General features: G+C 42.8%; 1 protein-coding gene across 1 annotated transcript in view; it reads right to left on the bottom strand.

Moving 5' to 3' along the window:
* COG7 (component of oligomeric golgi complex 7) overlaps positions 1 to 25,019 on the bottom strand; it is a 78,634-nt gene that overhangs the window by 38,301 nt on the left and 15,314 nt on the right. Inside the window, exons 5-9 of the mRNA XM_045776416.2 lie at positions 17,631 to 17,713; positions 16,747 to 16,869; positions 6,515 to 6,713; positions 1,027 to 1,154; positions 6 to 160 (exon numbers count right to left, since the gene is read on the bottom strand). Coding sequence (XP_045632372.1) covers positions 6 to 160; positions 1,027 to 1,154; positions 6,515 to 6,713; positions 16,747 to 16,869; positions 17,631 to 17,713 — 688 coding nt within the window. The remainder of the gene's footprint in view (positions 1 to 5; positions 161 to 1,026; positions 1,155 to 6,514; positions 6,714 to 16,746; positions 16,870 to 17,630; positions 17,714 to 25,019) is intronic.

Below are 25,019 nucleotides of genomic sequence, written 5' to 3'. Positions count from 1 at the left end.
CTTACTTGGCAAAGAGGGATTTCAGTGCTGCCAGCAAGCCACAGGTCCCCAGGCCGTTGGTGAATCGGACGCATCTGTCCACGGCTGCAGAAGCCAGACCAAAAAGCTTGTTCACAGAGTGGCTCAGTTCCTGCACACAGTCAATGACTTCGCCATGTTCCTGATAAGCAAATATGGACAAACGAGAGCCGCCTCAGACTCGAGAACAGATGAACAGACGTTAAGATGGGCAAGACCTCCAAACCTCTTTGCCTTTGGTCAGGCGGCGAAATGCAGCCCCAAGCTTGGAGAGCCCTTCCAGAGCCTGACCCAATGGGGGGACACCTACATGGCCAGTGAGATCACACACACCAACCCCTGGCACAAAAGCCTCCCATTTTTTATCTCTTTCCTCTTTTTCTGTGATTAAGATGCCATCTCCCCGCTGGCTCTAAAGCTAGAATTCAAATTCTCTGTATCAAACACTCCATAAGAATGTAGGGAAATGAAAATGTTTCCTTCAGGGGCAAGAATGTAAGTGAAGCATAACGGACTTTCTAGGCACATCCCTAGAAAACGGACAAATGGCAGGAGGCAGCAGAGTTTAACTAGTGTGAGATCTGCTCTTGAATGTCAACTCGCGTCACGCTAGATCACCTTAATATTGGCAACGGGAATGCCTTCCCTTGCCCTCGGGGGCCTGCCCAAGTGAACCTGCCGCTGGAGCACCGCCCCTGAAGGCTCGGCTCCTGTGCCCATCTGCATGTGTTCCTTAGACAGAAGGCTGCCATAATAAGAATTCATTAAGTCAGGGAGACCATCAACTTATCCCTCAAAGATTGAAGTCTCTCATTCTGCTAGACCTTTATTTGAGATTTTAAATAGAAAATCGGTAGCATATCTCTGGTCTCGTTTTACACTTGGATTGCGAGAGTCCACGAGGTACTTAGAGCCTGTTTTTTGCAGACCTGTTCCCACTCTTTGCACCTTCTCTGGTGCGCCCCCACCCCCCCTCCGTGGCTGGCAATGGCGGTACTGGGACATTACCAACGGCACCGCACTGATCTGGATGAGGACGTTCTTCTCTTCCAGGTCACCATATTTCAGCTGGTAGGGTTTGTACGGACCATACACAGCCTCCACCAGTTCCGTGACCTTCACCAGGTTGTGCTCACCTTGAAGGAATCAAAAATTAAAATCAATAATGAACAAAAGAGGCCAAAATGGCTGGAAAACAAAGGGGAATGGTACTCTACTGGAACTTCTCCGGTGTCACCTTAGGGGTGACTGCATTTTGTTAATCTGCTTTGGTTGCTCGTGGAAGCTCAGCAATCACTTCAGTAAATATTCTGATGAATCTGGGCTCTGTGTATAATTTGTCTAGAGCACTGTTAAAGACGCCAACTCCCTTCGTCCCACAACCCACCATGGCGAAGAACCCCTTCAACTGAGAACTCTGGTCAAGGCCAAGTTCCAGAAGTGCTACAGTGAAAAGGCTCTGCAGGAAGAACACTTTTCCAGGACTTTAGAGATAGGACATCTCACCTACTAGGCATTCCAAGGACATCTCACCTACTAGGCATTCCAAAAATTCCAATATTCGACTACATAGAAAAAACACAAAGCATGTTTGTATCAGAAATCGACATGTGCATACTCTAGGACACAGCAATTCAGCTTCTAGGCTGAACACTTACAGCCAAGTGATTTCAGCATCCATTGATAATCCTTGTCTGAATAAATGTTTACACTGCTGACCATAAAATGGTGATATCCTAATCCTCTCGTTCCTTCTACATCTATTGCAGGCCTTCTCTTATAAAGAAGAGATTTTCTTTTCTTGTTCTCTTTAATATAATAATCCCTGAGAACTTGTGTTCTTTTTACATTCATTGTGTTATGATCCGTTATTGTCATTATTCATTCTGATGCTCAAAGTGCTTTGAATTTGGTCAGTGGGTGCCCTTCAGGCTGCCTCCTGTAATCTTTCTGACACATCCCTAATCAGTCTTTGAGTGCGTCAGCTGGAATCCAAAATCTTTTCTTCAGCCTGCAAGGACCCACGCGGGCTGACCTCAGGCGAAAGAGGGAGGCAGTGAAGAGCGAAGGCTCTTCTATCCAAGCTCCCCTGCCTCCTACTTACGTGACTGTGTGCAATGACAGAATTTTGGATGCCTGTTTCCTCAACTATAAATTGAGCTTAATAGTGGCGTCAATCTTTATAAGGCCTTAGTGGAGATTACATAAAATCTGTGGCTAGCATGCGGTAACACTTAATAAAAGCCAGCTCTTTTTACTTATTACTGCCCCAGCCTTTCCTCCTTCATAATTCCCTTGGCCTCTAGCTTTCTCTCAGTTCCTCAGAAGCACCAGGCTCCCTTCTGGTCACGTGCCCATGCTTCTGTCTGGAAGGACCCTGTTCTCCCTTATCTTCCTGCATCTGGTCACCTCCCATTTTTCTTCCAGGACTCACTCAGCTCAATTCACCGGGCTTGATCAGCTTTGTTTGCTCATATATGCTCCTAGAACCACTCTGCTTTTCTTCAAAGGACTCATCTCATTTTGTAATTATACACCCATTACTAGGATCATTAGGTTATCTCCCATCGGAACAGACGTCGTGTGACAGCAGGGGCTGTGTCTGGTTTTGCTCTGCATAGTAACCTTAGCATCCAGCATTCCAGTACTCGTCCATTTGTAGTCAAATGAATAAATTAAACACATCGTGACCTATCCATAAAGCAGTCATGAAAAAGAACTGCACGTCTACATATACAAAACACACACACAGTTGGGAACCAGAGATGCAACTGGGAAGGCAGAAGGTAAAAAATCCGTGGTGGTGGATCTGATTTGGAACAATATGTATAAACTGGAAATACGTATTTCCTACCTGTGTCCAACAAAAGGGCCTGGAAGCCCAGCAACAACAAGTACCCTCGGTGTCCAGACCTTGCTCTAAATACCATTTCCCGCTAGAAGAAACCAGGCTCCTGGGGAAAACACAGGTCTGAGGCAGGGAAGGTATGTGTTCCTGGTATAGTTTGTGCCAAACAGCCAGAAAGCGCTCAAAGACTGATGGGGACATGTCAAAAAGATCCAGGAGGCAGCCTGAAGGGGAAACCACTGACCAAATTTGAGATAATTCAAGCATCAAAATGAATAGTGGCAATAATAAATCATAACACAATGAGTAAAAAAAGAATCCATGAATTCAGAGTGATAGGAAAGTGAGGACAGGGGGCACCAGGCCGGCTCAGTCAGAGGAGCATGAGACTCTTGATCTCAGGGTTGTGAGTTCGAGCACCACATGGGGTGTAGAGATGACTTAAATAAATAAAACTTTTTTTAAAAAGGGAGGAAAGAAAGGGAAATCTCTTCTTCATAAAAGGCCTGCAAATAGATGTAGAAGGAGTGAGAGAATTAGGAAATCATCATTTTATAATCAGCGGTGTAAAAGTTTATTCAGGTAAGGATTATCAACCCATGTAAAGTCACTGGGTAAATGCTTTTTGAGGATCAGTATATTCCTATGGGCTCAAAGCATCACCCCATGGATTACTTATTTTTTAAAAGATTTTGTTTATCTATTTATTTGAGAGACAGAGAGTGAGAGAGAGAGCACGAGCAGTGAGGAACAGAGGGAGAAGCAGACTCCCTGCTGAACAAGAAGCCAGATGTGGGGCTCTATCCTGGGACCCTGGAATCATGACCTGAGCCAAAGGCAGACACTTAACCCAGGCGCCCCAAGGATTACTTATTAATTACGAAGAGGAAGAGGTACCTTTATAAGGGAGAGATCTAGTGGATACATCTACCAAGTGATTAATCCAACCATCACCAGTGATTGGACATTATGTGTCTCCTGATGTGATGCCACAGGAAATATGCACCATCATCAGGGTAGCATTCTTTCCAAAATATTTCATTTAAATTTAATCTTGAGGAATCAATCGGACAGTTCCGGAATATGGGACATTCTATTAGAAAATTACCCTGTATTCTTCAAAGAGGTCAGTGTCATGAAAGACACTGAGATGAGATGACTGTTACAGATTAAGAGATTAAAGAGACAAGACGACAAGATACAATGTGCATCAACTGATCTTAATGGGAGGCAGAGGTGGGGAGGCAGCTATAAAGACTTTTGTGGAAAAAAAAACAACTTGTGGAACAAATGGAAAAATTCATATATTAGGTGACATTATTGAGTCCATGTTAAATTTGCAGGGTTGATAACAGTAACAAAATATTCTATTAAAAACATATTTAAGGAGGGGCACCTGGGTGACTCAGTCAGTTAAGTGCCTGCCTTTGCTTGGGTCATGATCCCAGGGTCCTGGGATCAAGCCCCAGGTCAGGCTCCCTCCTCAGCGGAGAGTCTGCTTCTCCCTCTGACCTCCCCCCACAGCTCGTGCTCTCTCTCAAATAGATAAATTTTTTTTAAAGATTTTATTTCTTTTAGAGATAGAGAGAGAAGGAGAGGGAGAAAGGCGGAAGGAGCACAGGGGGAGGGACAAGCAGATTCCCTGATGAGCAGAGAGCCTGACGTGGGGCTCAGTCTCATGACCCCGAGATCACGGCCCGTGCCAAAATCAAGACTCCGACGCTTAGCCGAGCCACCCATGTGCCCCGATAAATAAAATCTTTTTAAAAATATTTAAGGGGCAGCTACATGGCTCAGGCAGTTAAGCGTCTACCTCGGGCTGTCATGATTCCAGGGTCCTAAGATCAAATCCCAGGTCAGGCTCCCTGCTCAGCAGGGTGTCTGCTTCCCCCTTCCCCTCTGTCCCTTCCCCACTGCCCCCCCAGCTCGGCTCTCTCTCGCTCTCGCTCTGTCTCAAATAAATAAATAAAATCTTTAAAAAATATATTTAAGGATACTTAAAGACGCTCTCATTCATACAGAATCCACACAAGTATATAACACAAAATACTGTTTCTAGACAGAAGATGGAGAATGATCTTCTTCCTTCTTTGTGTTTTCTGGGTTTTTCTATAATGAATACCTATTGTTTATTACTTATAAAATCAACTTAAATTACCTTAAAAATTTAGGTTTTCTATTGAATAATCTTTTATATATTTCTAATTATGCCATGTACATGCATTAATTACTAAAACGCATTAATTACTAAAACAGAAACAATGTTAAAGGTAAAATATAAAGTTAGAAAATATATCTGCAACATACTTAGCAAACAATGGGAAAAAAATCCTTACTACATAAGGATATTTTGGGAAAAGATACCAAATTTTTAACAGTGGTTATATATATACATACATATGTATATATGTATTTCCATTTGTGGAATATGTGTATTTATATCTGAATTACCGGGAGAAAATATAACAGAAGGCTGCCAAAGGCTCTGAGTGCTGAGGTGGTGAATCATTTTTATTCTTCTGTTATTTTTATTTTTGTGTGTTTTCGAAGTATTTTTAGATTTACAAAAAATACTTTTTTGAAAGCCTCAATAGGAATCCTTAAAAATCTAAATTTCTGTGTCTGGCTAACAAAACACTTCTACGTCTGACTCTTTGGAGGGTGGTTCTCCCTTCTTCAAGAATGTTCTTCACCAGTGGGAGGAAGGCAACCTGCCCTTCTGCCCTTTGCCCTACCTTCATTCTACTCTGCTCTAGCAGGTAGCATGTCCTACACTCTAGCCACTTGGACACCGCATCCTGGTCCCCTGGAAGCTATCCACATCCCCCAGCCTCTCCCACAACCAAGACCTGCCGAGTGAGTGAGCCAAAACACCTATGAATCATCCGGAACTCGAACAATAAACACACTCCCTGGAATGTACAAAGTAATTATACGCAAATGTAATTAAAGAGAATAACTATTAAATAAACCAAGTTAGTGACACATAGCAGCCAAATGGCAGAACAAAGCTTCCTGAAGCGATTTCCTGATTTGACAGCAGCATGCGTCACGAGATCTGTGCTACTTAAAAGTTTATGACGCTTTTTAACGTACAGGGGACACAGGTAACATACCACTGCTGTGTTCCTAAATGGGAATTAGGAGTGCTTTGCTCCCAGATACAGCTGGGGAATGCCAGTTTCCCCCATAACCACCCAGCCTCCCTGCCCTTAAAAACTTGCTGAAGCCCCATCAAAAAGCTCCTCTAACCTATTTGTTCTCTTCAACTTACTTTTTGGGTTGAGTTGTCTGAGGTTTTATGATGCCTCAAAGGGTAGAGGACTCTACCCTCCCAAAGTAAGCTGCTGCCAATTCAAGGCCACCGATGTCCAGCTACCTCTTTTATATTCTAAGCCCCGACCGAAGTGCCCATCACTTCCCCAGAGCATGCAAAGCCCCTAGGTAGCACTGGGCTTGGTCAATACATTAGGCAATGACCATTTCCATAATGGCAATGTTTTCACGGAAAAGGCTTCTATATTTGCTGAGAAGGAAAACGAGGACCCCTTCCTATTCTGTAAAATCAGTCATCTGAAAAGACAGACAAACCCAGGCCCCAGAAGCTTCAAAAAGAGCAAGTGAAGACAAGCCAGAAGGAATGTTTACGTGGGTGGGGGAGCTGCGCCATCTCCAACCCCTTGGCAAAGTGGGCAGTGGCGTCATAGAACTCTAGCAGCTTGAGGAGCTCCAGCTCAGGCCCTGCCCTCTCCACGCTGGAGCTGAGGCAGTCGGGCAGAGGGGGAAGCAAGGCCCCCAGAGTCTGAATCAGCAGCACGGTTACCACCTCGTGGGGGTTCTTGAAAACCTGCAGTGGGAGAGAGGTATCTGCGTTAGCACACAGGACCAAAGAGGAGCATACCTTTTAGAAAAGCAGTCTCCTGGACTGCTCTCAGAGGAATCCTTCCAACAGCTGGAAAGTGGCCTGGTCAAGAGCTGTAAGCCCCAAGTGGTCCTTACCCCAAACTCAAACAAGCTCAGAAAGCCAAGTAACTGGCAGAACTCACAACTTGTCTAGAACAATCGGCTACTTCACGTCTGTTACTGGCCCCAAATCTATCACACGTAGTATTTATTTAGATGGCCACCGAAAACTGGCCGGCGAGGACTGTAAGGATGACAGTGCAGAAACTGAGAGTGTGTGGGAGGTGGGGAACAAAATGGAATTAAAGAAGAGCAATTCACCAAGTCAGGGTTGGAGAACATTTAGGCAGATTTGCAGACCAGCCCACAGCCATCTCTCCCCTTGACACAGATCTTCGGTAGAGATGGAGTTTTCTTTTATTCTAAGGACCACCAGGAAGAGTGTATCCAGGGCCTTTTAGATTATAGATCCACTTATTCACTAAGAGTCTTTTTTTTTTTCTGTTTCATATACTACTGATCTCTTGGACAAAACTGGAAAAATGTACACAGTACATTTAGAAAGGGGTTCTCACAGACACCCCTGCATTGATCAAATGCTTTTTTTATCATAACATAACTTAAATATGCACAAACATGAAAACAAGATATAAGGCCATTCTTAGGTAACTCTAAGGCCAAAAAAAGTGTAAAAGTTTAAAAACTATAAAATCAATAAACTCAAATTTTTATGAGAAAATATCCTGAGAGAATGAAAATGAAAACACAACTTTCCCAAAAGCAACAGGATATAGCAAAAGCAACACTAAGAGGGAAATTTATAGCTTCAAACCCATACATTAAAAAGGAAGAAATATCTCAAATCAATAACCTAACTGTACACATTAAGGAATAAGAAAAAGAAGAAACTAAACCCAAAGCAAGCAGAAGGAAGGGAATAATAAAGATTAGAGCAGAGGTAAATGAAATAAAGAATAGAAAGTTAATTTTAAAAATCAACAAAACTAGTTGGTTCTTTGAAAAGATCAACAAAATTGACAAACCTGTTATCTAGACTGACAAAAAAAGAGAAGACTTGAATTACTAAAATCAGATACAAAGGGAGGTATATTTATTACCAATTTCACAAAAATAAAAGGGATTATAAGAGGATTTGATGAACAATTAAATGCCAACAAATTAAATAACTTATATGAAACAGACAAATTCCTAGAAACACAATTTACCAAAACAGACAAATTCCTAGAAACACAATTTACCAAAACTGGCTGAAGAAGAAACAGAAAATCTGAATAGTCCTATAACTAACTAGGAAGGAGGAAGAATTAGTAATCAAAAACAGTGTTGGGGCGCCTGGGTGGCACAGCGGTTAAGCGTCTGCCTTCGGCTCAGGGCGTGATCCCGGCGTTATGGGATCGAGCCCCACATCAGGCTCTTCCGCTGTGAGCCTGCTTCTTCCTCTCCCAGTCCCCCCGCTTGTGTTCCCTCTCTCGCTGGCTGTCTCTATCTCTGTCGAATAAATAAGTAAAATCTTTAAAAAAAAAAAACAAAAACAGTGTTGCTATTCAAAATTCATATGTTGAAGTCCAAACCCCCAGTATCCCAGAATGTGACTATCTTTGGACCTAGGAGCTTTAAAGAGGCAATTATGGTAAAATGGGTCATCTGGGTGGACCCTTATCCAATCTGACTAGTGTCTTCATAACAAGAGGAGATCAGGACACAGACATCCATAGAAAGAAGACATAGGTAGAAGACTGCCACCAGCAAGCCAAGAGAGGTCTCAGAAGAAACCAACCCTGCCAATACCTTGACCTTGGACTTCTAGCCCCTGGAACCATAAGAAAATGAACTCCTATTGTTTAAACCATCCAGTCTGTGATATTTAGTTATGGCAGTCCTGGCAAACTAATACAAAACGCTTCTAACTCATTCTATGAAGCCAGCATTAACCTGATACCAAAGCCAACCAGATACTAAAAGAAAATAACAGACCATTTCCCTTACAAATACATAATCAACAATACCCAACAAAATAATAGTAAACTAAGTTCAGCAACCATATTAAGAGGATTATACACCATAACCAAGTGGGGTGGATTTCCAAAATGAAGAGTGGTTCAATGTACAGAAATTAATCAATGTAATACACTACATTAACAGAATGAAGGGAAGAAAACACATGACCATTTCGGTTAATGCAGAAAAAAGCATTTGATAAAATTCAACACCCTTTATGTTAAAAAAATAAAATAAAACAAAAAACTCAGTAAGCTAGGAATAGAAAAGAACTTCCTCAACATGATAAAGGTCACATAAGAAAAACAGCTATCATACTCAATGGTGAAAGACTGAAAGCTTTCCCCCTAAGGCCAGGAACAAGACAAGTATGCTATTTTATTCAAAATAGCATTGGAAGTTCTAACCAGAACAACAGGACAAGAAAAAGAAATAAAAGGCATCTAAATTAAAAAGGAAGAAAAAAATGACCTGTGTTCATAAACTATATATGATCTTATATATAGAAAACCCTAAAGAATTCTCTTTCTCTCTCTCTCTCCACACACACACACACACACACACACACACAGCATTAATAAACAAATTTAGCAAAGCTACAGGATATAAAATCAACAAGCAAAACTCAGTTGCATTTCCATACACTAGCAACGAACAACCCAAAAAGGAAATTAAGAAAACAATACCATTTATAACAGCATCAAAAAGAATAAAATACTTAGGAATAAACATAACCAATAAACATAACTAAAGGACCTTTATGCTGAAAACAACTGAAAAACTGCTGAAGAAATTAAAGAAGACACAAATAAATGGCAAGACCATCCTGTGTTCATGGATTGGAAGACTTAATTCTGTTGGAGCACCCGGATGGCTCAGTTGGTTAAACGTCTGCCTTCAGCTCAGGTTATGATCCCAGGGTCCTGGGACTGAGTCCCACATCAGGCTCCTCGCTCAGGGGCGAGCCTGCTTCTCCCTCTCCCTCTGCCTGCCACTCCCCCTGCTTGTGCTCTCTAACAAATAAATAAATAAAATCTTAAGAAAAAAGAAAAAGAAGAATGACACTGGCTAACTCACACTTCCAGATTTCAAAACTTACTACAAAGGTACTCTAATCAAAACAGCGTGGCACAGGCATAAGGATAGACACATAGTTCAATGGGACAGAGAGCCTAGAAATAAACCGTCACATACATGGTCAAATAATTTTCAACAGGAGTGCCATTCAACGGGTAAGGGACAGACTTTTCAACAAATGGTGCTCTGAAAACTGGATGTCCATACGCAAAAGAAAAACACTGGAACCTTACTTTGCACCATTACAAAACATTAACTAAAAATTAATCAGACCCAAACATTAAGAGTGAAGTATAAAAATCTTAGAAAAAACATTTGTTCGGCTGCCTGGTTGGCTCAGTCGGTTAAGCACATGCTCTTGGTTTTGGCTCAGGACATTATTTCAGGGTTGTGACTCTGAGCCCCGCATTGGGCTCTGCACTCAGCAGAGATTCTGCTTGAGATTCTCTCCCTCTCCATCTGTCCCTCGCCTGCCTGCTTTATCTCTCCAAAATAAATAAATAAAATTTTCAAAAAAAAGGGAAAAGAAAAGAAAAAAACAGTGGGGAAAATTGTGACCTTGGCTGTGGCAACAGTTTCTACGAGTGACACCAAAAGCACAGGCAACAAGAGAAAAACAGAAAAATTGGGCTACATCACAGTTAAAAACCTGTGCATCAAGGAACTCTGCAAACAGACTGAAAAGACAACCCATGGGATGGGAGGAAATACTTACGGATCATATATCTAATAAGGGATTAATATCCCGAATACAGATCGAATTCAAAACATAAAGCCAAAAACCCAACTCAAAACTGGGCAAAGGACTTTAACAGATGTTTCTCCAAAGAAGATAATACAAATGGCTGATAAACAAATGAAAAGATGCTCAGCGTCATTAGTCATTAGGAAAACACAAATCAAAACCACAATGAGGTACCACTTCACATCCATTAGGATGGCTATTATTAAAAAAAAAAAAAAAAAGAAAGAAAAGAAAAGAAAGGAGGGGCGCCCGGGTGGCTCAGTTGGTTAAGGTCTGCCTTTAGCTCAGGCCATGATATCAGGGTCCTGGGATCGAGCCTTGCGTTAGGCTCCCTGCTCAGCAGGAAGTCTGCTTCTCCCTCTCCCTCTGCCCCTCAACCCCAAACAAGTGCTCTCACACTCTCTCTCTCCCTCAAATAAAATGTTTAATAAAAAGATAAATAAACGAATAAAAGGAAAAGAAAATAAGAAGTAGTAGCGCAGATGTGGAGAAACTGGAACCTTCACACATTTGCTGGTGGGAGGGTAAAAGGGTACAGCTGCTGTGGAAAACACTCTGGCTGTTCCTCAAAAGGTTAAACAAGATGATATGATCCAGCAATTCCATTCCTAGGTGTACATCCCTGAAGAACTGAAAACAGGGACACAAACAGGTATTTGCACACCCATGTTGACGGCAGCATTATTCACAACAGCCAAAAGGTGGGAGCAATCCAAGTGTTTATCAACAGATGAACGGATAAACAGAATGTGGTAGCTACATATAATGGAATATTATTCAGCCATAAAAGAGGAATGGGAAATTCCAGTATCTGCTACAACATAGATAATCCTTGAAAACATTTTGCTAAGTGGAATAAGCCAGACACAAAGGACAGATACTGTATGATTCCGCTTCTAAGAGGGATCTAGAAAAGGAAAATATAGAGAGACAGAACAGACTCCAGGGCATGGGGGAGAAGGGACTGGGGAGTTACTGCTTAACGGGCACACGGTCTCTGTTTGGGATGATTAAAAAGTTCTAGAAACAGAAAGTGGTCGTAGTTAATCAACACTGTGAATATACTCAATGCTGCTTAACTGTACACTTAAAAATGGTAAATTTTATGTTATGTATATTTCACAATAAAAAAAAGTCATTTCAACATTAAAACCAGTAAAATTCAAAATAATAGGACAGATGAAGATGGCGCCCTGCAACTAAACTTTTTCATCATTAATTTGCTCTAAAGGCACAGGTTCTTTTGAGCTCAGCGTGCCTCTACTGCTTTGCGGTGTGTGATGAGGATTCTTGCCCTGCTTCTATCTCTAGGCAAACTACCGACTACTAGGGAAATATCAAGTTGGCTACGGCATGAAACAGAATGCACCTGGTTCCACTGCATACATCACGTAAGTACTGAGTTTGTCCCCAACAGAACAGGGACATCGACGTGGTTATCAATATGAATGCACCCACTCAATCACACAGCAGTCATTGGTCCTACGGCAGTCATGCACATAATCTAAAATATGTGGTGGGTATTTTTTTTTAGATTACCAAAATAATAGAGAATTGACAAAACTTCAGTGAACACCTGTTTACTTTGATAAACATCCCTGCTAGAGTCTGAGAGAAAGGAACAGAGGAAAGAACCAAACAAGCCAACGAAGAATGAAACAACCAAACTATAGAAACCTCCCCGATGTGTATTCCTTGAGCAACAGTCTTCCAACAGGGCATTTAAATGTCCCAAACTGGAATTCATTACTGTCCCCCTGACCTTCCCAGACCTGCTTCCGTCAACTTCCATATGTCTGACAGTAGCATCCCGCCTCCGGCACAACGAAAATCTCCCCTCTGACTTTTCCGTTATCAGTAACTAGGCCTTAACAACCGTCCGCTCTTCTTGAACCAGATGCCTTTTACGGCATTACCATCACCGTGCGAGGCCAGAAAAAGCCCCCTGCCTCGTCGCCAATCTTTCCTCATCAGATCACTCCCCACACCACCTCCAAATTCGTTATTTCTTAAACGTAATTTTAAAGACTTATTTACATTTTAAGTATTTAAATATTGCAAGATTCATCAATTATTAGCATCCTGCTACATCTGCTTTATTTCTCTGACACAGGTCTCATGGTAGGCACCTCAGCATGTGCCTCTTAAAAAGGGGACCATCCTGGGGCACCTGGCTGGCTCAGTCGGTGGAGCACGCAACTCCTTATCTCGGGGCTGCAGATTCAAGCCCCATGTTGGGTGTACAGATTACTTAAAAATAAATTCTTTAAAAACAACAACCACCACCACAACAAAAACGGGGGCATCCTCTTACATCACAACACTACAACTCATCAAACTTAATCTTGAAATAATACCTTTATGGTCCAAGTTCAAATTTCCCCAACCGTCCCTATAACGTCCCTGATGGCTTTTTTGTTATCATGCAGACTCCAATCAAGGATCATGCAGTTACATTTAGTTGTCATTCTTTTTTGGTCTCCTTTAATCTAAAATCAACTCAACTTTTTTTCTTTCACCACACTGACAATTTTGAAGAATCTGGAACAAGTGTTTCACAAAATGGCCTTGCATTTGAATTTGTCTGCCTATTTCCTCATGATAGCATTAGAGTTAAGCCTTCCGGGCAGGGAAACTACATAGGTGACGTTTTGACACCAAAATCATTCTTAAAACAGCAATGTCAGCATTCAGTCTGTAGCTCCAGACTCTCACTATCTTCCAGTGAAAGCCATGCTCCTGTCTTGAATTCACAGTTCCTCCACTGTATGGTTCCACTAGCCACACACATAACCCTCCGGTCTCCGGCCAACACAGTCCCTTCACTATCACCAAACATGCTAATGTCAGAGAAGCATCAAGACCTTCAGATACCACTCAGCCAACGTCTTCATCTGACAGAAGAAACCTTTTGCTGCAAAAAAGGAAAGGACCCAAGGAGGAAAGGAAAATGAGCCTTGTCTAGAAAAAGGAATCCTGACTCCTCACCATGTCTTGTGAGGAAGGACTACACAGTGAGGATACCCTTCACTCTTATCTCCTGCTACAGTGACCCGGGGCAGGGGAAGAATTAAACTAAGTAACTGTTCTAAGGAGCTCTAACCAGTAGGTCAGCTGAAACTATAAAGGCAGGTCCTAGACCTTCAGTGGCCTTTTTTTGAAGTGTTTCAATAAAACACACTGGTTCTCTTAAACTCAGAGGTGTCCCCCAGTCCTTTGAAGTGATGTGGCAAAAGGATTCTCTGGCCATCGGCCAAAGAACCACCACAAAGTTCATAGACTGGAAAAAGGAACTTATCAACTAGGGCTACAGAATCAGCCTAAAGAGTCCACCTGAAAACAATCTGACCTGACCTTATACTATAGACAAAGACCAATTCAAAAGGGACCACAGGCCTTACTATAAAAACTAAACAAGTTTCTGGAAGAAAACACAGACGAGCATCTTTGCAATTTGGGGTTTACTTATAAAACAATAACCATGAAAGAAAAAACGGGTAAATTAGGCCTCATCAAAATCAATACCTCTGTTTAGGCCACAGACCAGAAGGAAGTATCTACAAAATATGTCTGGCAAAGGACTTTTATCTGAACTATGCAAAGAACTCTGACAACTCAATAATAAAAAGGCAAATAAACCAATTTTCTGTAATGGGCAGAAGATCTGAACAGACACCTCACAAAGGAAGATATAAGCACACTGAAAAGGTGCTCACCATCCTTAGTCATCAGGAAAGTACAAACTAAAACCACAATGAGATACTACAACACACCCAACCAGAATGGCTAACTTAAGAAAGACTGACATCACCTAACGTTGGCAAAGATGTGGGGCAATCAGGACTCTTGCACCCTTGTTGTGGAAGTATAAAAAGTACAACCACTTTGAAAAAATGTCTGGCAGTTTCTTATAAATCTAAACATACACCTGCCCGATGACCCAGCAATTCCACTCCTAGGTATTTACCCAAGAGATATGAACACGTGTGTCCACAAAAAGACTTAGAGAACAATGCTCATTAGCAGCTTTATTCATAATAACTCCAAACTGGAAATATCCCAAGTGTCCCTCAATATAAGAATGAATAAACAAACTGTGGTCTATTCATGCCACGTAACAGTATTTAGCAATAAAAAGGAACAAAGTACTGATTCACACAACGTGAATAAATCTCACAAACACGCTGAATCAAAGAAGCCTTACGGAAAGGACATACACCGTATAATTCCATCTACAGAAAATTCAAAAACAGGCTAAACTAATTTATGGTAGGAAAAAATCAGAACAGTGGTTGCCTTCAGGGGTGTTGGTATAAAGACTGACTAGGAAGGAGCAAGAGAGAACTTTCTAGGGTTCTCTGTATCTTAACAGAGATTAGGCTACACAGAATTTGTCAAAAAATCAATCAATTGGCCTATTTAAGACGATCGTGTTTCACAATTTTACCTCAAAAAAACAAGGCAAATAAATATTGAACTCTAGTTATGAATACACGTTTAGAAGTAAATGATGTTCGCAACTTCCTTTGAAATGAATCAAAAAATAAGACCAATACGGGGCGCCTGGTGGCACAGCGGTTAAGCGTCTGCCTTCGGCTCAGGGCGTGATCCCGGCGTTATGGGATCGAGCCCCACATCAGGCTCCTCTGCTATGAGCCTGCTTCTTCCTCTCCCACTCCCCCTGCTTGTGTTCCCTCTCTCGCTGGCTGTCTCTCTCTGTCAAATAAATAAATAAAATCTCTAAAAAAAAAATAATAAGACCAATAAATGGACAGATACATGGGAAGATGGATAGATTTATGATAAAGCAAACACAGCAAAATATTCATCGCAGAGCACACGAAGTGGGTACACGGGCGGGCATTCACCATACGATTCTTTCAACTCTTTTATATGTTGGAAATTTTTCATATTAAAATACTGGGGGGGTAAATCGGAAGGGGACATATTTACTGTGGTGTCTTTGGTTTTCTTTTGCACTATACTGAGCTTCAGGAGATGACGGCCTCTTATCATGCTTACAGCCCAAAAGGAAATGGGCCATGGACCAAAAGTAAACACCAGCACAAACTCACATCTTACAAAATTAGAATGAGGCCCGAACAGAAGTCTGAGAAATCTAAATCCTTTTTTCTGAGATGATGAAGGGCATTTGCACGTGGCCATGAACTGGTTTTGTCCTCACAACACGAGAGACAGCAGAAGAGGCAAGGACACAGAAATGAATGGGCATCGACAGGATTGCGCAGAACCGACGATTACATAAAAGCCGCAGAACGTCTGCAAGAGGCTGGGTTTTATCTTGTCGTGACCCAACTCTGAGTTCGGTGGACTCTGGGAGAAAGCAACGAGGATGGAGCAGAGCACTTTAACCACCGGGGGTGATGTGACCCTGTACGGGGGATTCTCTCCAGCTACAGTCGAGCTCATTCCAATGGGGGACAGATGCACACCGCAAGAGGAACTCACAACTCATTGTGAAGGCAAACAGCCAAAAACAAGCCACACCATCAACAGGCCCAGTAAGTCACAGCCTCTTCTGTCCTCAAAGAAGGAAAGACGATCTGGGGCACGTCCCGACATCAAGACACAGGAATGGCGGTTCGTACCCTGGATGGTGGAAAATGCCATGCCGAGAGGCTTTGGGAAAATCAGTGATGGCAAGTGTCCAATGGAAATGAAGTTCCTCCGTCTCGTCGGTCCCCTAAGTCAGAGGGCACCTTTCAAACTGTACTCTTCCTCCAACTCTGGGCGTACTGTGTGAACAAGGGAAACTAATCCTAGGCCAGGTACGTTTTACCTGAAGCTAAGATAAAAACAATCTTGTTCAGTCAAACACCACCTGACCAAGGGCCTCCCGCTTCTAGATCAAGAGATAATGGCCTTCAGGAATGCCACAGGCTCCCTGGCTGAATAACGTGCAATGCTGTCACATTAGATTCTATTTAAGATACAGAGAAGCACGATAAGAGTTTTAAGGAGACCTAAAGATTTTACTGCCTTGCGTTTCAAGACTTATCTTTAACTCCTTTGGTGAGGGCAGCAAATAGGAAGATGTTCAAAGCAGTGCTTGAAGCAGGGGAGACACCACTCCCAGGGCAGTCACCCATTCCCTGGGACCCAAGAGAGCTGTTACCTGCATTGCCCACTGGATTTGTGTGTGCCAAGCCCCGAGCAAGGCGTCATAGAACCCAGTGAGCTGTCGGTCCAGGGGGAGGTCACTCTGGCACAGTTCTTGCCAGGCTGCTAAAAGCTGCGCCTGCAGAGACAGAACAGAGGGGACTTCACTGAGTAAACACGACATGCCGCCTCCTAAAGCCGCCCTGCCACCCCAGCGAGGCAAGCCATGCCCTGCTGCCTGCTCCCGGGGTCACCGGGCACCCCCTGATGACCATTCGCTGCAAACAAAGGCGGGGAAACAAGACTTCACCATCACCTGCTCGGATCATCAACCAGAATGTGAATCCATTGCCCTCCAAGTGCTCCCTTCTCCTCTCCCCTCGCCCCCAAAGCCGGCAAGGTCCTTCCGCCGGGCATGCTACAGTCTTCGGGAAAGACCTTAAGGTGTGAGTGCATGTGCACTTGAGCTGCATGGCCTAACACCGCTGCTTAAAGCACACGAGTGCTGGACCTGGAGGAATTCAGGCAGCCCGGAAAGCAGTCAGGTTTCACCTCATGTCAACAACTCTAGAAAACAAATTCTTCACGCTTGCTGAGGGCATAATAAGGCCTAAGACACGACTCTCCCTTGAAAGACAAAAATGGGAGAAATTGAAACAACTTGTCAGTCTGTAAGTGAAATCCAGCTATCAACCCACAAGAGGCGGAAAACAGAAGGCTTGTGTTTTCCAAGTGGCAAGCAAATGAATAAACAGGCTGGACTTAGAACGCCCCCTACTGGCAAATCAGAAGAAAAAGGCCAGAGGGCAAAGAGGCAGGTGTTTCCCCCCTGGAGCAGGCAATTGGAGCTCTGCAGGGCCTCAGAGCATTCCACAAACTTAAGCACCCCCAGCTCCTCACCTTGTGGCATTTGTAGTAGTAGGCGAGCAGCTGGGGCATCCGGTCGATTTCAGTAAACACCTTCACAAACACTCTGGACTGATCTAAAGGAGAACAACATCAAACAAGTCCGCCTTGGTACCAGGCTTCCTGTTGTAGACCAGAGAAAGAATTCACCTGGCTCAATGTGGATATATGTAAGCTCGCCTTCCAAACTGCCTACCTACACAATGAATTAACTCAGGCATAGAGACTACAGATACGAAAAATAAGTCAAGCATAAGGGCAGAATATGTGACTCAGACCCTGCAAGCCTTGGCTTGTTTAGCTAGTGCATCAATAACCATCAGCGACGGAGCTCAGATTATACATCAGCAAAGTCATTGTTCCACGGGAACACTGAAATGAGTTCGAATCAGGGATGGGACGGGGGTGGGGGTGGGAGGGGGTCGGTGGGTAGGAGCTAAGCCTGGGCTGCAAAACTGAAGGAGACTCTCACTTTCAGGGTTGTGCAAGGGCAGGGCGAGAGCCTCCTTACATTTTGTGCTTTAGGCAATTCACCTGACTCACCTCCTCCTGGCCCAGACTAGAATCATAAAATGTCAGCGACAGAAAGGTATCTGAAAAACCATCAACTGAACTCATTTCACAGGGGAGGAAAGTGCAGCCCAGAGAGCTTTAGTCACTTGCAGGCCAACGGCAGGACTGCTCAACCACAGCACAGATTGAACCACATGCAACTACTGCTCTTTAACCATTCTGACCCTACAAAAGCAGCAATCTCATATGACTCAATGTAATATTTATATGAACTAAAAAATCCTGACACAGCAGACCTTCTGCCAGCTGCCGAGAACAAATCATGCTCTTTACTGCCCCAGGGCCTTTGCACTTACTAGGTCTGGGATGATCTTTCTGGCTCTCTGTGTGGCTCTCCTCTTATCACGAGGGCCTTTCCCAATCAGCCTGCCTAAATTAGGTTCCTCCTGTTATTTATTCCCTATCACAGCTTTCCCTTTGTAGAACTAATTAAAATCTGAATTATTCTATTTAGTTACTTGTAAAACAGTTTATTATCTTTCTCACCCTCGGAAATACAAGCTCTATGAGGTTGTGATCTTTCCTGTCTTGTCTCACTATTCCAAATTAGCACAGCACATGGCAGACACTCAAAAAAATGTAGTAAATTTATGACTGGTTTTTTTAAGATTTTTATTTATTTGACAGAGAGAGAGCTGAAGCAGGCAGAGCAGCAGACAGCGTGAGAGGGAGAAGCAGTCTCCCCACTGAGCCCAGAGCCTGACCTGGGGCTTGATCCCAGGACCCTGAGATCATGACCTGAGCTGAAAGCAAATGCTTAACTGACTGAGCTACCCAGGTGTCCCAATTAATGACTGCTTTAAATAGCACTGTTTTTCAGCAATATAAATAGCATATTCGTATGGAAAACAAGAAGAAAAAACTGCCTATCACACTCTGTTAAACACTGTCAACATTTTGGTGTATATTCAAAGAACGCTTTTTGATAGAAACTGCTATAACGTTTACTAGTCTAAAAATATAATCACAACTTAAAAAATTTCAACCCCACAGAGAACTTGTTATTTCTTGAAACAAATAATAAAGCAGAATTTGGCGATACAGCCAACCCAGTTAGTAAAAGCGCTAGAAAACTTAAAGGTGACATGGGAGTCTCTGCCCTTCCAGAGGGTTTCAAGTTTTTCAAGGTTAATACATTAAATTAAACACAAATTTGTAAAACTGGGAGGAGTTCCCGATTCAGACGAGAGAGAAAGAAACAGGAAACCTACTTTGGCAACTACAATAAAGACTTCCAGGCTCCAAACAATACCACGGACTCAATGCAAAGGCACTGCTGAGCCCCTGCCTGGTGAACAGCCACCTGCTGGGTGCTGTGGGGTCTGGGCGTAGACACACTGTTTCACAACCACACCCCACTGCCCTTCTTCTGACAGCTCTGGTTGTTCGGGAGATCAGGGACCTGCCTCCCATTCTCCCATTTTTTTTTTTGGCAAAGCAACACATTTAGTTTATATTACCTAATAATACCATTAGCACTTTCCTACAGCTGCTAGTGATTGCATATACATAAGACAGAGCAAATGTCAATTGTCTTAATCAAAGAACAGTATCATCTATTACTTTGGTTTTGTTTCCAGTTTTACTGAAACGACATCAGTGTATGAGTTTAAGGCATACATCATGCTACACATATTGTAAAATGATAACAACAGATTCAGCTAACATCCATTTTCTCATACAGACACGGTGAAAAGAAAAGAAAAGAAAAGAAAAGAAAGAAGAATAAAGGGAAAAAAATTCTTCTAGTGATGAATATCTGTCAGGATTTATTCTCTTAACACCTGCCTTGGTATATCCTATAGAAACATTAGCTACAGGGGCGCCTGGGTGGCACAGCGGTTAAGCGTCTGCCTTCGGCTCAGGGCGTGATCCCGGAGTTCTGGGATCGAGCCCCACATCAGGCTCCTCCGCTGTGAGCCTGCTTCTTCCTCTCCCACTCCCCCTGCTTGTGTTCCCTCTCTCGCTTGCTGTCTCTATCTCTGTCAAATAAATAAATAAAATCTTTAAAAAAAAAAAAAAAGAAACATTAGCTACAACCATGTTGTACATTACATCCCTGGTACTTTTTACAACTGAAGTTTGTACCTTTTGACCATTTTCCATTTAAATGTTTCTAGTGAAGCTGACTCTACTCCAGGATCCAGAGAATGGCCAGCCAGAGCCTCAAATCCACCTCATCAAAGTAATTGGTTCTGAGGTGCAAAGGCCTGCCCATCAATGCAATCAAGATTAATCCTGGGATCTCTTCTTTTTTTTTTTTTTAAGATTTTATTTATTTATTTGACAGAGAGAGAGATAGCCAGCGAGAGAGGGAACACAAGCAGGAGGAATGGGAGAGGAAGAAGCAGGCTCATAGCGGAGAAGCCTGATGTGGGGCTCGATCCCAGGACTCTGGGATCACGCCCTGAGCCGAAGGCAGACGCTTAATGACTGAGCCACCCAGGCTCAGTCTCTTAAGCTGTGAGGATAGAAGCGTGGAAGTGCATGGGCCACCACATGAAAAGTGCACCTGGAAGTAACTAACGCCAACATATAGAGAGACAGAGCCAAGAAATGACAAGAGAGACTGGGTCCTAATAATCACACAGTTTGTGCCTGGATTAACGAGACCTACTCTGGAACTTCTCAGTTCCATAAGCAATATATTCTGTCTCTCTCTCTCTCTTTCATTTAGGCCTGTTTGAATTGGGTTTCTGTCACTTGCAACAAAAGAATCCCAAACTGATACAGGCCTCATGTGAATAAGATGGGGTCCCTAGTCTCTATGCCATCCACCCACAGTGTTAACATAGGACCAATGGATTGTTATTATTTCAAATTAACAACTGATTTTGGATTATAAGTAAGACAATATAACAGCACTGATGGGAAATTTCGTTTACATTGCTTCTGCACATGATTTCATATTCTATTTGGACATAAGGAAGTACTTCTCACACAGTGCCCTGCACATAGGAAGTATGTCATAATTATCTGTGAAATGAAATAAATATATGGGAAGAAATGCTCTTAAATCTCATCCTAAAATATTTCCCCCACTGCACCCATCTGTACCACTTCACCCTGGTTCCATCTAGGTATAGACACGGACAACACCCCCAGGCATGTGACTGAGAGGGCTACCCTTCACCCTTCCCCCACTCTCTGTCATTCATTTTTCCTGAAGAAAGAGAATACCTGCTTGAATGTATCAATAAATATAAACAGAGGTGAGGATACTATCAAAGGCCTTCGATATACAACATAGGTAACAACATAAGAAAATTGCACTGTGGAGAAGCTAGCTGTCACCCTTTTACATTCACACTTCTTCCAAAGCATCTCCACTTATATAACCTCACTTCAACCTCAGTGCAACCCTACGAGGCCAGAAGATGGAGAAATTGGCAACAGAATAAATAAGCCCGTCAAGATCATACAACCAGATGTGCCAAGACCGTCTCTCGGTCAGGTTCCATCATCTAACTCCCGTGACTTGTCCAAAATGACAACTGACAGATGCAACAGTTTAAACCTCAGACCCAGCCAAGAATTCCAGGAGCTGTCCTGATCCAGTTCAGAGAAGAGGGGACAGTTACAGAAGGAACGTCTCTGGGGAAAAGGGGAAAGGAACTCCGAATGCCTTACTCCCATTTTGGAAAAAAATGAAGGCCAGTGGATGGTAGCAAGAATGAGAGGGAATTAAAAAGGCAACCAGAAAGTTAAAGATGAAGTGAAGCTGAAGAGGAAAGGAATTAAAATCATAGTGCCGAACCGGACTCTGCAAAAATGAACGGAGCTTATAAAGTTGTGATAACACAAACACTATTTATTAGTTCAATTAAAAACAATGGTATACAAGGAGAATGGAGAGGGGAGAGAGGAGTGGTATGAAAGCGAAATACCTACCTATGACAATAGGAAGTCAATAGACAATGCCTAAAATTAATATACAAGGAAATAAAATAATAAATGTATTATGCAAAGGGGCACCTGGGTGGCTCAGTCGGTTAAGCACCCGACTCTTGATTTTGGCTCAGGTCATGATCTTAGGGTCATGGGATCAAGCCCTGCGTTGGGCTCTGTGCTCAGCGGGGAGTTTGCTTTAGATTCTCTCTCACCCTCTTCCTCTGCACAGCTGCCCCCCTCCCGCCCCCAACCATGCACGCATGTGCGTGTTTTCTCTCTCTTGGAAATAAATCTTTAAAAATAAGTTAATAGGGGGCGCCTGGGTGGCACAGCGGTTAAGCGTCTGCCTTCGGCTCAGGGCGTGATCCTGGCGTTATGGGATCGAGCCCCACATCAGGCTCTTCCGCTATGAGCCTGCTTCTTCCTCTCCCACTCCCCCTGCTTGTGTTCCCTCTCTCGCTGGCTGCCTCTATCTCTGTCAAATAAATAAATAAAATCTTTAAAAAAAAAATAAAAATAAGTTAATAAATGTATTATGCAAAAATATAAAGTCAAATGCCGGAGAAAACAGCTCTGAGAATTAAAAGTGCTCTCCTGGGATCAGGACTGGGGAATAAAGTGGTAGAGGGAAAAAATGTTCTTCTCCCCAGTAAGACCTCCAGTACTGTTTAACTTTTTCATCACGGTTGGTGAGGGGAACAAATTTTAACTGAATTCAAGAAATGGAAAAATGAAACCGATGAAGTCACTTGTTGGTCTGGACTTCCAATTTGTAGTGTAGCTCCATCCGGTGAGCTAGATGGCTTTTTAGAAACGCGGCTGCTGCTCTCATTCAAACAGAACCTTCGAGAGTTCCCGACTGATCTCTTAGGACTTATTCCATTTGGGTTACTGTGAGAGCCAGGAAAACTTGAATGGGGGTCTAAGAGAAAGGAGTAATGTTCACGGAGTGCCTCCCTTGGAACCAGGAGCGTAGGACTCGTTGGTGCAATTTCCGTACTCCTTTTACTAAGAAGGAAACTGAGGTCTCATTGCTCAGAGGCAGCAGCCCAAAGATTTCAAAATTGGCTTGTCCATCTCCCAGGTCCACACTCCTTCCACTCGGCCACAGCCCTCAGCAGATTTACTAATAAACTGCTAATAGCCATGAAATTCTTCCCCGGATAGAAACTCCTCAGTCTGTTCAAGGCAAACTATGCTCTGTCCCCAGCTCTCCTGTCCAGCCTCATCTGACCATTTCCCAATGTTCACTCCATTGAAATGGGCTTACCTGTTACTCCCACAACTGCCCCTGAGTTTTCCCATTTCTATACCACTCCTATGTATGTTGTTCCTTTGCCGGAAAACATTCCTCCCCACCTATCAAAATCCTATGCCCATGAGAAAATGCTCATGCTGCAGTGCTCACAGGGGGGAAAAACAAGGTACAAAATTGTATATACTCAATGGATAGTCCTGCCTTAAAAGATACAGGTGCACACTCACAGGAAAAAACTAGAAGAAAATATTAAGTCATCTCTGGGTGCTGAGTTCACTGGTAAATCATCTTCATTTTTATATTTGTGTATATCTTTCTAATTCTCAATAACCTGTATTACTTTTATAATCAGAAACAATTAAACATTTTTTAAAAATTCATCTCTCTTTCAAAGATCTGCACATTTATTAGCTCTTTCAGAAAAGCTTCCTTGATTTTCTATCATCGTTTCCCTTCATCCTGGGGACGGCTAAGGCAGCTTTCACATTCCATCTTGTAAATCATTTTATTATTTGTGTACTTGTTCTTTCCTGGCCTCACCCTCACCAAGCTGTAAGGTCCCTGAAGGACGGCAACCTTATCTTATTCATCCTTGCATTCCCTGCTTTTCCTCACATAATCAGTATTTTAAAATAATATTTAAAAGGGAGTTATCCTTTCGGAATGCCTACTTTGAATTACACCAGATAGGAATTGTACAAAAGCAAACAAACTCAACCCCTTAAATGTTCCCATATTTGGTGGCTTGAGGAATAAGTAAATAATTTGGTAAACATCAGCATGCCACACATAGCAATGTACTCTAAGAGCCAAATTCTGGTATTAATATCAAGTAGTTTCTTACATATTTTCCCAAGAGCAGAAGAAAGGACTGAATGGGAGCACCTGCTTCCAGGCTCACAGCTGAGAAGCCAGGGCGACAGCCTTAGGACAGTCGTTCAGCTGCACCATCTCTGGCACTCATCTGCCCCCTTGTGGCCAAAACTCAGATGCTACCATCTCAGAAAGACGTTAAAAGAGAAGAAAAAAAATTTTTAACTGCACAAACAGGTACCCAACTTTTTATACCTGTTGAGAAGGAAAATCTGTGAGCGCAACTACTGCGATGATAACCCAGCTAGGCTTTGGAAATCTGTTGGCAGATCTCACTTTGATGGGCAGGAATCCATGAGCTGGAAGATGTCTATTTGTCCTAAGATGCTTATTATTTTCCCATGATCCCTTAGATGAAGGAATCTTCCTGCTACATGTAAAACTGCTACAAAAAGTTGCTTCAGGGACGCCTGGATGGCTCAGTCGGTTAAGCATCTGCCTTCGGCTCAGTTCATGATCCCAGGGTCCTAGGATCGAGTCCCGCATCAGGCTCCCTGCTCAACAGGGAGTCTGCTTCTCCCTCTGCCTGCCACTCCCCCTGCTTGTTCTCTCTCTCTCTCTCTCAAATAAATAAATAAATAAAACCTTTTTTTAAAAAGTTACTTCAATGTAACCAAATTATTGGTTGGTTGTGTAGACTAAAATAGGCATGTGAGCTTGGAGACTGTCACTATAAGCAGAGAGATGGAAAGGGATAAGGTGTTGGGGAGGTACTAATTTAGTGGTGATTCCCCCCCCTTTTTTTTTTAAGATTTTATTTATTTATTCGACAGAGAGACAGCCAGCGA

This window comes from Ursus americanus, chromosome 2, assembly GCF_024610735.1.
Source record: "Ursus americanus isolate L20-20 chromosome 2, mUrsAme1.1.p, whole genome shotgun sequence".
Lineage (NCBI taxonomy): Eukaryota > Metazoa > Chordata > Mammalia > Carnivora > Ursidae > Ursus > Ursus americanus.
This window is presented reverse-complemented; position numbering and strand designations above follow the sequence as displayed.